Here is a 15,254-nt window from a genome sequence, read left to right on the forward strand (position 1 = left end):
GTATAATTATGGACCAGACTGCATTTTATGGATTACAGTTTGTGATTTTTAAAACCTGTGTGCTTACATACTGATTGTAACGTCGAAAAACGCCTGGATCTCCTCCGTGTCTGCTTCATACTCTGGGGGGCAGGGCTACGGCTCCCCACTCCCTCCAGCCGATCGTTACATAGAGAAACCTTCTGAATACAAGCGCGCTCACACACATTGTGTGCTGTCGGTCTTACGTGCTGCACAATAAAATTCAATATTTAGTATTTACTGTTACTTACACTTATCTAGGTTATTGCTGTGGTGTTGTGTATATTGTGCTACTTTCTTTTTGCTTTTCATTTAAATCCAGCTGATTTTTTTTAGTGTCTTCTCTCCCTTTCTTTCTTTCTCCCTTTCCTATCCCTCTGTCATGTCTGTCCTGTCTGCAATAGCTTAAAATAAAGTAAATCAATAAATAAATAATGATAACAAAGGTAAATCAAATGGACTAACACGGCAAGCTCTTTGCTGTAATTCAAATTAAATTTTAAATAAGAGGCCCAAAGAGATGTTAGTGCAAGTGATGGAGGTGATCAGACTGAAAAACACAAATAAATCTAACAAAGAGACAGCAGAAACTTTAGAATTGCCCAAATCAGTTGTTAAAACAAGTTAATGGTATTTACTACCTCAGCAACACCAAAAGGCTTGAAAGACCACGTAAGACAACTAGAGTGCATGCTGAATTATTTCCATGGTTAAGAAAAACATCTAACCAAGTCAAGAACACCCTTGAGGAAGCCTGTGTATCATAGTGAAAGCCTAAAAGTAAGAGAGACAATATATAGATAGTTGAATATATAGATAGTTATCTATATAGATAGATGTAGATTATTATTTTTTAATCCCAAATTTAGAGTCCTGCACAATATATTTTTAATTCCTAATCCTGCCCTCTTCTGGAAAGAGATCTCAGATGTCATTCCTGGAAACTGCTGGACCACTGTTGCCTTCACCCTCCATATTTTCTCAAGCACCTCTCTCAGCTTTTCATGTTCCTTTTTCCTGATGTTGCTATTACTTGGTATAGCTACATCTGTCCCTATGGCCATCTTCCTGTGCCTGTCCACAACTACTATTTCTCATTGGTTAGCCATTACCAGTTTGTTCATCTGAATCTGGAAGACCCACAAGATCTTAGCTTGGACATTCTCAACCCACCCTAGTATGCCATTTTGACCTTGGGACTTCCAGTCTATACTTGGCACAGATGTTCCATTGTACTGTGCCGGCTACTTGGTTATGGCATTCCATGAATGCCATACTTGATAGCATCTTCCACCCTTCTTCTATCTGGTATATGCAATCTATCCATCCATAATGGTTCTTCTTCTCGCTCATCTTCTTTCTTGGGTTTCTGCTGAATGATGTATTCACTAAGCACGTGATCAGTTCTTTCTGACGTACTTATGGATGTTTGTTGTCTCATTCTTGATAGGGATTCTGGCACTCACTATTCCCGGCCTCCTTCCTTCTGCTTAACATACAGTCACAAGATGCTTGACTTGGGATGAAACCCTCCATACATAATTAGTGCAATGTATTATACTAAATTACCTGTGAATTATCAGCAAGTATTTATTTTAAACTGATGCATATTGTACTTAGAGTAAATAAAGCAGCATGTAAAGTTCTAATCCAGGTTTGTGCTCATTGTGTGATGCTTGGATGCGTTGCAGGTTAAATCACATTAGCAGTCACAAACTGGAATCCACAAATTACCGTCAGATCCATAATGACACCTCTGACAGTGAGGTCATGCAATGGGTTCAGTTTTGATTGCTAAATGGAATTTGATTTATTTATTTTTTGCCAGGGGTGCGGTTTGATCTTGCTTAAAAGTTATTAATTTCTGGAGTCGATCCAGGTTTTGGTAAGATTCTTTACCCTGTGTGTGTGTGTGTGTGTGTGTGTGTGTGTGTGTGTGTGTGTGTGTGTGTGTGTGTGTGTGTGTGTGTGTGTGTGTGTGTGTGCATGCGTGCGCACGCGCAAGCAGCTTTTGAACAACCAGGAAATGGCTAGTCTAGCTGGTTAATCTAGTTTGTGAAATGGGGATGGTTGTAGGAGTTGGTTTAAAATCCACCATGGTTCAGCGTATCCTGTCAGTGTGCTGGTCAGCGCCTTCCAGAGAGCTTCTCGCTGTACTTAAACTGCTGCAGAAAGTCTAGAAAGATGTCATCGGAGACCAGACGGTCAAGTAAGTACAGCAACTTTTGAATGTACATTAACTGAATTTTACCATCATTTACAATACATCGCACCTTATATATATTGTATGCATGAAGAATGTATTGTTATTTACATTTTCTTTTTAACACAAGATGTATTATTTACATAATAAAATGTATTTACATAATATTATATCACATGGTTTGTTAGAAGCAAAAGCAAAATAAAAAAGAGATTTTTAGAAAAGGTTGCATCTGTGTCAGTTTTTATCTGGTAAATTAAATACAATATCATAAAATGCTTAGATGATATGACTTCAGTCACCTTTGCAGTTTCTTTAAAAAAGCTTCTGGGGAATAAAAATGCATTGGATTAAAGCAAGTGAAGATTTTTTTGTGATATGCTTAACTTTATCACAATAAAAAACAAAACCCAGACAAAGCTAACGGCGTGCCTGTGGTCATTATCTCACAACCGTGAAAATCCAAAATATGTTCTGTAAAACAAAATTAGGTCCAGGTTCAAGTCAGTTTAAATACCAGTATGCCAGATTGATTTTTATACAGCATGCCTCATTCACACACATTACACAAGCACTTTTTTATGCCTCAGTACTTTCTGTCTAATATTTATACTCTGACGGAGACATCAGAGAACAACTAGGGGTTTAATCTTGTCCAATGTTCTTTGGCAGGCAGACTGAAGCAGCCAGGGATTGAATCACTAACTCTCCGATTAGATGACCTGCTTTACCTTCTGAGCTCCATTAAATTATTGTGCTTACATTTATCCATTTCTTGAGCAGACATCTATAAATAACCTTAGAATGAAACATCTGGCTTTTCTTATCTCAAGACCAAACTTACTTCTTAAATGCTGAAATGTGTTGCTGTTTCTGTTCAGTCATCCTAATTGTCCAATTCTTGCATCAACATCATAACTAAAAAGTAGGACATGTTGGAGGAAAGGGGTTTTCAGATTTGAACTCAGCAAGTAAACTTTGTCAAAGTAAAGGTGCAATTCTTGACAGTTTGAAAAGATGGAGTAAACATATCACCACTGTGGGCTTTAGTCCTTAAGTGTGGAATAGTTAATTTGACATTTAAGGCAAACATATGGAGAGAAAAGGGAAAGGAAAACACACACAGACACACACAAAAGACATTAACAGGATGAAGGTTCCAGTATCCTGGAAAACTAGCCACAATTCTTTTGATTTTGTCTGTTTCAGTTATATTTTTATTTTTTCCAGTTTTTAAAGGAGTCGGTCTCAACTATGAGATCAACAACACTGAACACCACACCAAAAAACTCTCAAAGGATCAGCTGATTGTGAGGAGAGGTCAGCCGTTCACTGTGAAAGTTGAACTGACGCAACCTTTCAACCCTGACCTTTACCCGCTCACCATCACTGCAGAAACAGGTTGGTCTGTAGTTATACAATGAAGATATTTTTTAAATTGCATATAACTTTCTTTTAATTGATTTTGTTTATTGAAGTAATAAAAGAACTGTTTGAAAATTGATTTCCATGTATCAACAGTGTTTTATGAGGGGTTTTTTTTTTCTTGTTTCTGTTTTCTCTATTTTCTTCTTTTTCTCTGTTTTATCAGCAATATTAATGTTTCGGAATTCTTAATATGGATGTCTATCAAGACCTTTGTGAAACCCATTAAAAATGAAAGATACATGCGTGTTAGTGTAGTTTAAAAAGAGCTCTTAAACACAGGAGCCAGATATTTCAAACAGAGAGCAGGTTTTATATTTATTAATAGAAAGAGAGATTAAGAGAAATTATGTCAGGTGACAGCAATGAGGGTGGAGCAGACAATTGAAAGGGTGAGGAGAAAGCTAGACATAACACAAAGGGGAAAGGCTCTGTTGTAAATAAACTAAGTTTTACTTCTTAAAGGCTTTCACCTACTAGCACAGTTGGATGTGACCAGAGTTTTTCTTTTGCTTTCAGTCATTGGTTGCAATGTCTTTGTTGGCATGAAATTAAAAAGGGAGGCAGTGACTGGCATGATTGAAATGTGCATGGAAGTACAGTACATAATGCAAATTCTAACAAGTTTGAAAGTTAATATTTACCCCAGCTGTCATAGAGTGAGAGGTGCAAGTCTATAATGAGACACATTTACTTGTTCTGTGTTGTACATGTATATGTGGTCAATATCTTAGTAAACATGGCTAAACTTTCAAATGGTAACCTATAATGCTCATTTATAGCTCCATAGATTTATTCTTGGACTGTGCTCAACTTTGAACCCATTTCCCCTTTTAATGCATAATTTAAAAAAAAGAGTAATGATGCATCTTTAAGGTACTGATTTATGTTTATTAAATTCTTTTTTTGGACATGGAAGGTCCTGTCAGGGACCATAGACGGTAAGTTAAAGATGGATCCAGTTGGTGTGACAGTTTCCACCAGTTTATAGACAGTGGTGTTTTAAAGCCTTGACCTGACTGACATGTCAAGGAAAAGGACTGAGAAACATGACACACACCTGCACTAGTGACTTGTCACTCATAGAGCATTGTTTCTGATGATAATGAAGAACAACGTTGTAACAGGAACATGATGTTGCATTCAGTAAAATTTGAAAATAGGGACTGCGACCATAAACCATTAAAGTGCTTACTTACTGCTGTTTTCTCATAGTCTTCTTTGCAACTGCACTTTTTTAAACAGTCACCACCTGCTGGTCATTAGAATTAATGCGGGTTTAAGAAGGATAGTTTTCATAATGTCCATCTTTGGTGGTTAAAACGGTTTGATTGTATTGTATTGTTTATCTCTAGTTACCTATTACCTCTGTGAATCCTCTCAACAGGAAAACATCCATCCGAGAACCTGGGGACAAAGTCATGCTTTGGTATTCCAGACAAAATCAGCCGTTCGCCGTCAGCGAAGGCGGTATGGAAGGTGGAGCTTGAGAAGAGATCTTACCCACTAACGGGTTCCTTGAATTTGACCATTACCCCTCCAGCTGACGCTCCAATCGGAAAGTACAACTTAACTGCCAGATATAGGAACGAGGAAACCTTGTTGGCAACTCTGGTAGTGCTCTTCAATCCCTGGTGCCCTGGTAGGTTTGTTATCTTTCTGTCTGCTGCCAGTTTGCCTAACTGTCCATCAACACTGTTCATCTGTTGCTGTTGTTTTCCTTAAAAACACTATCCATTGATCTTTATGTCTTAAGTATTTATCCCTGTCCTTTTTACTGTAGATGATTCAGTGTCTCTCTCTGATGAGGCACAGAGACAGGAGTATGTGTTGAATGAACATGGTATAATCTATAGTGGAAGTGAGAACTACATCAGATCTGTTCCCTGGGACTTTGGGCAGGTATACACCACACACACACACACACACACACACATACATATGTCGGGTGTTGTCTCATTGACATAATGCTTTCCCTAGCCGCTTACCCTAATCCTAACCATCAAAAATGAATGCCTAACCCTAACCCTTCCCCTAAACCTAACCATAACCCAATTGTAACCCTGACACTAAAACCACATTTTGAGTCTGAAAAATGCCTTCAAACTCATGGGGACTTGGGTTTTGGTTGGGCCCCACAAGTATGGTACATTTTAGATTTTGGTCTACACCAAGATAGGAAAAACCAGTACACACATACAAACACACTTTGTGTAGGTTTATTAGATTTTTGACACTGAGTTTAATAAATAGACACCAAATAGCACCATATTAAAAAGGCACAATCTTATCTTTCAAAATGGTAGCTACTGAATAATGCTAAAATTTTATTGCTACTGCATATTTTATTTTAAGGGTTTAAACACCATTGTCTTCACACCACTATAATATTTTATCTTCTATAAAGCAAAATAAAACTGGTTAATTTAAAGGGGTGTATACAGTATCTAGAATAATTTAAGATTCTTGATAAATGTTTAACACAAGAGAAAGAAGATGTAACCACCATCAACCTTTGCATAAGCAAAAAGATATTTATGTTTGCTAATTGCTTGCAGGTAAATTTTAAGAATGTACTCACACAGAATGACTCAGTGAGTCACATAGATACAATCTGACACTACTGTAGATAATTTTTGACGATAAGTATGAATAGACTTGCTCTGCTATGAAGTATGAATGACTTACACCACTGTAGTTTAAGATAAGCTGCTCTCTTCCTGCCCAGTTTGAAGAAGACATGGTGAAGATTTGTCTGAAGATCTTGGATGTCAACCCCAAACACCTGGCAAATGCAGCCAATGATGTTTCTGCTCGCTGTAACCCCATCTACGTCAGTCGTGTGGTCAGCGCCATGGTAGGATATTTATGAATATACATCTGTTCTGTACAGATGTATTTTATTTGCAAAGAACATTTCTGCAAAAGGGTGATTTAAAGGATTATACTTTAAATATAAAAGGAATCAAGGTAACATGTAGGAAGGAATGGTTTATGGCATTTTGTTAATCAATGTTTTATAACCATTTTGAGGGAAACCATAGCTCACTTGTATAAATCACAATATAAGAAGGAGAACTTTGTTTTCCTTTTTTGCTTCCAGATCAACAGTAATGATGACTATGGCGTCGTGGAGGGACGGTGGTCAGGTCCATACTCGGGTGGGAATGAACCCACTCACTGGTCTGGCAGCTATCCCATCCTCAAGCACTGGTATGACATCAACTGCCAATCAGTCAAATATGGACAGTGCTGGGTATTTGCTGGCGTGATGTGTTCAGGTACTTACTAACTCTGCAAGTCCTTACTCACAGTACAACCGCCAATTTTCTAGACCAAAGTACTAATGTAGGATAATACTAGATGTTCTCTGGAAGTTCATAATATTACTGATATGCAGGGGTCTCATCTGTCTTTTCCTTACTTACAACTTTCTATCACTGGGCCAGCTAGTGGCATAGCATTAAGAATAATGATATTTAACAATAAAATGTAATGTACAATTTGACAAATGCTTCATTCACTTCTTTTCTTTTTTTGGCTGTTTTCTTTGTTTTTTGGGATCCAGTAATGCGTCTGTTGGGCATCCCATGCCGTGTGATCACCAACTTCCAGTCAGCTCATGACAGTAACAAGAATCTCACCATTGATGTGTACCATGCTGACTATGGAGTGAGAGAGAAAAAGACCAAGGACAGTGTCTGGTAAGACATCCATCCATCCATCCATCCATCCATCCATCCATCCATCTATCTATCTATCTATCTATCTATCTATCTATCTATCTATCTATCTCTATATATTAGGGGTGCAACATACACAAAATTCACGGTTCGGTTCGATACTTTGGTGTCACGGTTTGATATTTTTTCGATACAAAAAAATGTTCATGCCTTTTTAATTTGTCATTTATTAAAATTATAAATATATATTTTAACTCAAAAGTACAGTTTTTAAATTTAATGTTGCTGAAACAACAAAGTAATAAAATAATAAATCTATCTGATCGAGAAATTACTCGAGAGTTTATTACAGAGAAATGACTCTTTCCAAAATAAAAGCTATACTATACGCTTCTTCTGGGGTATATTCTCAGCAGCATATGAAACATATCAGGTCCCCATAAGGAGAATCACGTGCTAAAGGCTGTCTAAATGACTCAGGTAAAGTTTATAGCATGCGTGCTTGTTGTTTTTGTCTGCTTCCACTTGTCTTTGCACTAGGATGATGTCGGTGTAAATGTGCAGTCATATTCGTTGTGTTCCCACTAGTGCTGTCAGCGTTAATCTGAAATGATGTTAACGCCACAACACAGCAAATCTCCGTTAACGAGCTACCACGGATCGCCCTGTGCTTCAGCTGGACGGCGTCAACATGTTAACGAGCTAACTGCGCTAACGCAGTAGTTCCCACCAATGTAATTGAGCATTGCGTGGCACATCCGACATACTGTTTTACTTTTGTCCATGACGCGCTTACCTTCAGGGTCATACTTCACATGAAGACCAAAATAGTTCCAAAGGCCAGATCTGAATGAGGATGGGGGAGGTTCAATTTGCCATGTTGCAAGGAGAGCTTAGCTTCTGTCTTGCTAGCTTGCCTGCGCCTCAGTGGATCTGCGCTCGACAGTGCAGCCTAGACAGAGTAGTCAAACGCAGGTCCACTGAGCTCTCAACACAGACAGCATCGTCAGAAGAAAAGTTGATAAAATTAATTTAAAATTTAGTATTGTTCGATACATATGCGTACTGAACCGAAAGCACTGTATTGAACGGTTCAATATCGATATGAGTATCGTTGCACCCCTAATATATATATAGATATATAGATATATTTTTTATTTTTTTTCCCCACTCACCCTGCATGTGAGATTTGTTTGTCCTTTAACCTCGGGTCCTCAGCCAGAGGCCTGGCAGTTTGAGGGACCTATGAAGTCTGTGAGTCTTGGCTGGGGAGGGTCTGGCTTTTCATTTAATTTGTACTTTGCACTGCTGATTTACTTGTGGTTCCTGGAATATTTAAAAGTAGAATGGGAGTCCTCAGCTTTCAGGCCCCTGTTCTGTGAAACCAGTTCCTAGTTTGGAACTGGGAGACAGACACCATCTCTATTTTTAAGATTAGACTTAAACCATTTCTTTTTTATTAAGCATGTAGTTAGGGAAGGACCAGGTGGCCCTGAATCCTCTCTTAGTTACGCTGCAGTAGGTCTAGGCTATTGCAGGGGCCTCCCATGATATCTGGAGGATGGCGGGAGGAAGATCGATAGTAACATAAAACTGACTTTTGATTTTTTACGTTATGGTGGACTAGGCCAAGAGTTAGGCTTTCAAAATGAATTAAAACTCCATCTAAGTCTATGATTAATTTGATTAATAGATTGAAGTAGAAAAGTAGAAGATTGTTGTCACTCTACCTCCTCATCCTGTGTTTCAAGTTTCTGACAGTGGGATGGAGGGGGTGTGGACTCATTTAAGCTAACATGATATAACCTGTTGTAACCAGGTTTCAGTAAGGCAGAACAAATTAATATGTTGTCAGTTATTAAATCATTTAATAAAAAGGACTTATAAGAGAGAGCCCTAATATTTTATAATTCACATTTAACTGTTTTACTCTTTGGTGCAGCTGAAGATGGTATATTGTTCTTTCTTTGTAATTGTCCATGTTTAAATTAATTTGTCAAAATCATCAACAACCCCCCAGTTTTTGATCAACCACTTTAATTTCCTTATGCTGTCACTTAGTCCAGCTCTGTTGACTGTTCTGGACTTTCTAAATCCAGTGTTGAGTTTCCACTCACTCCAACATCAGAATGTTGTGTTCTGTATCTGTTTAAGGAACTTCCACGTCTGGTTAGAGTGCTGGATGACCCGAACTGACCTGGCAAAGGATGGAAAATATGACGGGTGGCAAGTTGTGGATCCAACACCACAGGAAAAGAGTGACGGTATGAAATTTCTTGTCTAAACTGTTTCTTCCTTTGTTTTATTACTTTAATTTATTGATAGTAAATATAAGATAAATTTCTAAGTATTGCGTTTGAACACTTTGTCTGAATGAGCTGCTCTACATATGCAGGTGTATACTGCTGCGGTCCAGCCCCAGTCAAAGCCATCTTGGATGGAGAAACTGATCTCAAATATGATGTCCCATTTGTCTTTGCTGAGGTCAATGCGGACTGCATTGACTGGCTGGTTAGTATACATAGCTCGACTCTATGAATACATGAATATCCCATTTAGAAGGAAGTCTTTGGCAGAAATGTTTTATGTCTAGTTTTGTGTTCTAAATAGTTTTTTTGTGTTCAGTGTAAAGCTGATGGCACAATGACGAAAATGCTCTCTGACACCAAGTCAGTCGGACAGAATATCTCCACCAAGACTGTTGGCTCCAACACGAGGCTGGACATCACAGACAAGTACAAGTACAAGGAAGGTGAGTTCAGCTGACAAACTCAAAGATTTGAGCTGACCATTTCGTCCATTGCCATCCTGATATTATGAAACTATACACACGTGGACAAAATTGTTGGTACCCTTCAGTCAATGAAAGAAAAACTCACAATGGTCACAGAAAGAACTTTAATCTGACAAAAGAAGTAATAAATAAAAATTCTATATATCTTAACCAATGAAAGTCAGACATTGCTTTTCAAGTATGCTTCAACTGACTTATTAAAAAAAAAAAAAATGCATGAAACAGGCCTGGACACAAAAATGATAGTACCCACAGCTTAATATTTTGTTGCACAACCTTTTGAGGCAATCACTGCAATCAAACGATTCCTGTAACTGTCAATGAGACTTCTGCACCTCTCAGCAGGTATTTTGGCCCACTCCTCATGAGCAAACTGCTCCAGTTGTTTCCAGTTTGAACGACGCCTTTTCCAGACTGCATGTTTCAGCTCCTTTCAAAGGTGCTCAATAGGATTGAGGTCAGGGCTCATAGAAGGCCACTTTAAAATAGTCCAATGCTTTCCCCTTAGCCATTTTTGTGTGTTTTTGGTCATTGTCCTGTTGTAAGACCCATGACCTGTGAGCTTTCTGACACTGGCCAGCACATTTCTCTCTAGAATCGAGTAGTCTTGAGATTTCATTGTACCCTGCACAGATTGGAGACACCCTGTGCCAGATGCAGCAAAGCAGTCCCAGAACATAACCGAGCCTCCCCCATGTTTCAAAGTTGGGACAGTGTTCTTTTCTTGATATGCTTCATTTTTCCGTCTGTGAACATAGAGCTGATGTGCCTTGGCAAAAAGTTAAATTTTTGTCTCATCTGTCCACAGGACATTCTCCCAGAAACTTGACATATTCCAGTCTGGCTTTTTTATGATTTGTTTTCAACCATGGTGTCCTCCTTGGTCATCTCCCATGTAGCCTACTTCGGCTCAAACAACAACAGATGGTGCGATCTGACACTGATGTTCTTTGAGAATGAATCTTAGCTTGGATCTTTTTAGAAGTCTTTCTGGGCTTTTGTTACCATGCGAATTATCCATCTCTTTGATTTGTCATCAATTTTCCTCCTGTGGCCACATCCAGGGAGGTTGGCTACAGTCCCATGGATCTTAAATTGCTGAATGGCATGTACAACTGTAGTCACAGGAATATCTAGCTGCTTGGAGATGGTCTTGTAGCCTTTACCTTTAACATTATTTTCTTTCTAATCTCCTGAGACAACTCTTTCCTTTGCTTCCTCTGGTCCATGTTGAGTGTGGTACACACCATATCACCAAACAACACAGTGACTACCTGGAGTCCTATATATAGGCCCACTGACTGATTACAAGATTGTGGACACCTGTGATGCTGATTAGTGAACACACTTTGGATTAACATACATGTCCCTTTGGTCACATTATTTTCATTCTTTTCTAGGGGTACCATCATTTTTGTCCAGGCCTGTTTCATGCATTTATTTTTTAAATAATTCAGTTGAAGCATGGTTGAAAAGCAATGTCTGACTTTCATTGGTTAAGATTTATGGAATTTTTTATTTATTATTACTTTTGACAGATTAAAGTTATTTCTGTGAATTATTTCATAATTTATGTCACATTTTGTATTATTGGGAATTTCAAAATTCAACTATATAAACCTAATGGAGTAATAGGAATTTGCAAAATATATTGCAGATGAAGATGTAATAAACTTCATCAGTAATGAGAAGGTTCATTTCATTATGGTCTGAACATTTGATATTATTTGATAAAAATTAATTTGTGAATCTTGAACTCAACAACATTTTCAATCCCCACAGGCACTGAGAAGGAGAGAACCGTATTTAAATATGCCCTCTCCAGAAATAAGGAGACAATGGGCAATGAAGGGGCCACAAACAGTACCAATGGAACATCTCCTGGGGGCATCGTTCCACAGCCAAAAATAAACATCCAATTTAAAGAGGTACATCACAGAGTTCCTGTTGTATCTCTTTATTTTTCTATTTAAGTGAATCTTAAATATATTTTAGTACTTACTTGGTGTCTGGATTTTCTAAAAAATTTTATTATTACAAATGTAACAAAAAGTTACCTCTGTTGCCTTTTTAAATTAATTTTAATAATTTAACCAAAACAGTTAATGAATAAAAGCTCATCCAATCCACCAGACCCCATAAAACCATAAAAAGGACTGAAAAAAGCACTGTCAATGTGAAATGTGTTATCTCTTATATGCAGTTCTATACTCAAGTGTCTACAGTATGACCATTTTAGCACACTTGTCCTGCTCTAGCTGAGCAGCCAGTTAGATGAATAACTGGTGGATTGGCTGTTTGCAGGATCATCATCTGACAAGTTTTCTTTTGAAATGTCATCAGGAGGCCCACAAATAGCATTAATGTTAACAACTGTGGTGGTGATTGGGCCAAATGTTTTTGTTGGAACTAAGGATTGCATTCGTCTTTACTGTATGTGCTTTAATGAGAATGAAAACGTTACATTTTAACTATATCTTGTGCATGAAGCACACTGAATACTGTCTAATTACAAATCACTCATAGTTTATAGCCACTGGCTGAAATTAGCAAAGGCTAGCAAAGGCTGTGCTTAATGGTCTCTACTGTAAATCAATTTTAACAAAAAACCACCCAAAAACCACAACTTATTCAAAAGAGATGACCATTACCGTTGTTACCTAAAAGCAAAGTGCTTATCTAAATTAAGAAAACTCAAATCTCACAAGCTGTTGTTTTAAGCATATCTTTTTAATCATATTTTAAGGAATTGTGCATAATAAACCTGGTGCACAGGGAATTGTACCTTATTCCTCTATTTGTGATGCTGCAGGTATCCAAGCCAAAGGACGGTCAGGACGTGAGTCTGAAGCTGGTGCTGAACAGTGAGAGCAGCACTGCCAGGCCTGTGTCCATCAATATCAGCGTCCAGGCCATGAGATACAATGGCTCACCGGTTGAAAACATCCAGAGTGAGGTAAAGGAAGAGACACTGCTGCCTGGGAAAGGTGAGTCAATTGGATAGGACTGAAGTGTTTTTTGTGGGGTGGGGTTTATTCTTAGATTAGAGATACCTCAAAGACAGATTGAGAGATCAGGTCATATGAGAGACTGCAACAACTATAATTCTCTCCCTCTGTCTGCTCCAGATCTGTCCATCCCTATCTTGGTCCCCTTCTTGGTGTACCATGAGCACATGGTGGACTCTGACAGCATGAAGATTTCAGCTATGGTCACAGATAAGCTGGAGCCGAAAAATGTCTACCTAGCAGTGAATGATGTCATTCTGTTGGATCCTCCAATCTCCATCACAGTGAGTAAAAAACTACCATCTCTCTCACTCTGTAATCATTCTGTAGCTTTGTTCGAAGAACAACTGACACATTAGCTCACAGCTGTTGTTATCTCCTGCTGTACTTGTTTTAATGATAAATATAATTATGTGAAATGAAATAAAGACTTGCTAAATTAGCACAAAACAAAAAGCACCATCGCTGCCAGTTGACACGTCTTGTATTTAAAAGTAATTGGTCATGGAGCTGGTACAGTTAAACTGAAACTGATTGCTACATGAGGAGTTAGGTCACATTATTACAGTTGGCAGTCTTTAATGTATACCAAATTTCATATTTGTCCTTCGGGATGGAACACGTGAGTGTGCCCAAACCTTTATCTGATATCATGCGCGATGGTCAGAGAGTGAGTGTTTTTCTATGTGCATGACTGTGTATAAAACATGCACCTCCTGTATCTGTGGTGTTGTATGATGTGGGCTGTCATATTTATAGCAGAAGTTGCATAAACTGAAAGTGATATACGTGTTGTGGTTTCTAATTTTTGGTTGGGAAAAATATTGCATATGCAAAAGTTTTTGAACTGTAAAATCTTTGTCTTTTAGACTCCCAGTCTGGCAAGCGTGAACCAAAGCACAACTGCTGAAGTGGTTTTCATGAACCCAGTCAACAAGACACTGACAGATTGCACTCTGACTATTTCTGGAAGTGGTCTCGTGGACGGAGAGCAAAATTGCATGTAAGCGTGTGTGCATAATTTAAACTTATCTGGATTCTAAATGCTTGTGTACAGTTTTACACAACAAGTGTTGTGTGCACCAGTTTTTCCTCCATGTAGCAATGGCATTATTTCCGTCTTCACACCACCTGAAATGACACAGGCTCACTAGAAGCTGATCACACCTGGGTGTGGGTCCCTAACGTCTCGGGGCTCAGCTGGGGTCTTTCCCCTTTATCTAGCCACTGACTACAGTGCTCAGCAGTCCCTGAGATTTCTGTAATGGTGTGTAAAACAGTGGATGGGCCATTGAAATCAGGACAGCAAAATTCCAGTGGAGAAACTTCTGCTCACCTCCTTGGCCCATCTTGCAGCTTCCTCCTGTCGTCACAGTTCTAGGAACACAAGCTTTTACCAATCCGGTCTCACAAATTAAACATTAACCTTAACTGTTCTGTTTTACTCTTATGTTTCCCTCAGACTTCCAGACCTGAAACCAAGCCACAGGTTTCGTGTTAAGTTTTTCTTACTTCCCAAGAAGACTGGCAAGAAGACCGTCCTGGCTGACTTTGACTGCTCCTCCTTCAGAGACCTCAAGTGCACCTGTACTGTCAATGTCCAACCATAATTCCTCAGAATCACAGGGTAGAAGCTGTGTAATTTTAGTCAGTAAATAAAATTAAAAAAATTTAAAAAAAAAAGCTTGATGTAGACATTTTATTTTTACACAATTTGGTAAAGGGTCAGTAAGTGATTGCATAATTTTGCCAAATAAAATGTCAAAACCTTGTGGATGTTTGGGTCATTTTTTGTGTACTTTAGAAGTGTCAAGAAAAAAAAAAAGAAGTGTCACAGTCTGGTGGAGGTAGACTGTAGGAATTTGTAAAGAGGACCCAAAATGCAGACACAAAAGGAACGTGGAACCAAAACTTGGGTATTAACAAAAAGCGAGCCGTTTAATGAGGCTGGTAAGAAATGTACAAACAAAGAGCAAGGCTAACTGAAGCAAAACTAACATTAACCTAAACTGGGAGAACTAAACAAACAAGAACAACCTGGACATGAAACATGACGTGAACAACAGACGACCTGACAAAGGACGAACAGAAACACACAGACTAAATACACACAAGGGTGA

At 38.4% G+C, this 15,254-nt stretch overlaps 1 protein-coding gene across 1 annotated transcript; it reads left to right on the forward strand.

Annotated features, from left to right (window-relative positions):
- The first annotated feature begins 1,784 nt into the window (after window positions 1-1,784).
- On the forward strand, window positions 1,785-14,962 carry LOC147331021 (protein-glutamine gamma-glutamyltransferase E-like). The gene is made up of 16 exons (XM_086293030.1): window positions 1,785-1,874; window positions 2,030-2,230; window positions 3,455-3,625; window positions 5,037-5,291; window positions 5,433-5,551; window positions 6,378-6,506; window positions 6,753-6,930; window positions 7,218-7,353; window positions 9,487-9,596; window positions 9,728-9,843; window positions 9,958-10,084; window positions 11,909-12,054; window positions 12,939-13,113; window positions 13,255-13,418; window positions 14,004-14,137; window positions 14,597-14,962. The coding sequence occupies exons 2-16, from the start codon at window positions 2,206-2,208 to the stop codon at window positions 14,742-14,744; spliced, it is 2,133 nt and encodes a 710-aa protein (XP_086149156.1). The 5' UTR covers window positions 1,785-1,874; window positions 2,030-2,205; the 3' UTR covers window positions 14,745-14,962.
- Window positions 14,963-15,254: the final 292 nt, after the last annotated feature.

This window comes from Aulonocara sp. 'chitande type north' Nkhata Bay, linkage group LG5 (assembly GCF_057382095.1).
Source record: "Aulonocara sp. 'chitande type north' Nkhata Bay isolate Kocher_YH1m ecotype deep benthic linkage group LG5, A_spYH_male_GT1.1, whole genome shotgun sequence".
Lineage (NCBI taxonomy): Eukaryota > Metazoa > Chordata > Actinopteri > Cichliformes > Cichlidae > Aulonocara > Aulonocara sp. 'chitande type north' Nkhata Bay.

Coding starts and splice junctions, on each gene's coding strand:
- LOC147331021 (XM_086293030.1), top strand. CDS start 2,206: ATGTCATCGGAGACCAGACGGTCAA. Junction 2,231..3,454: donor ATCGGAGACCAGACGGTCAA/GTAAGTACAGCA, acceptor TATTTTTTCCAG/TTTTTAAAGGAGTCGGTCTC. Junction 12,055..12,938: donor TAAACATCCAATTTAAAGAG/GTACATCACAGA, acceptor GTGATGCTGCAG/GTATCCAAGCCAAAGGACGG.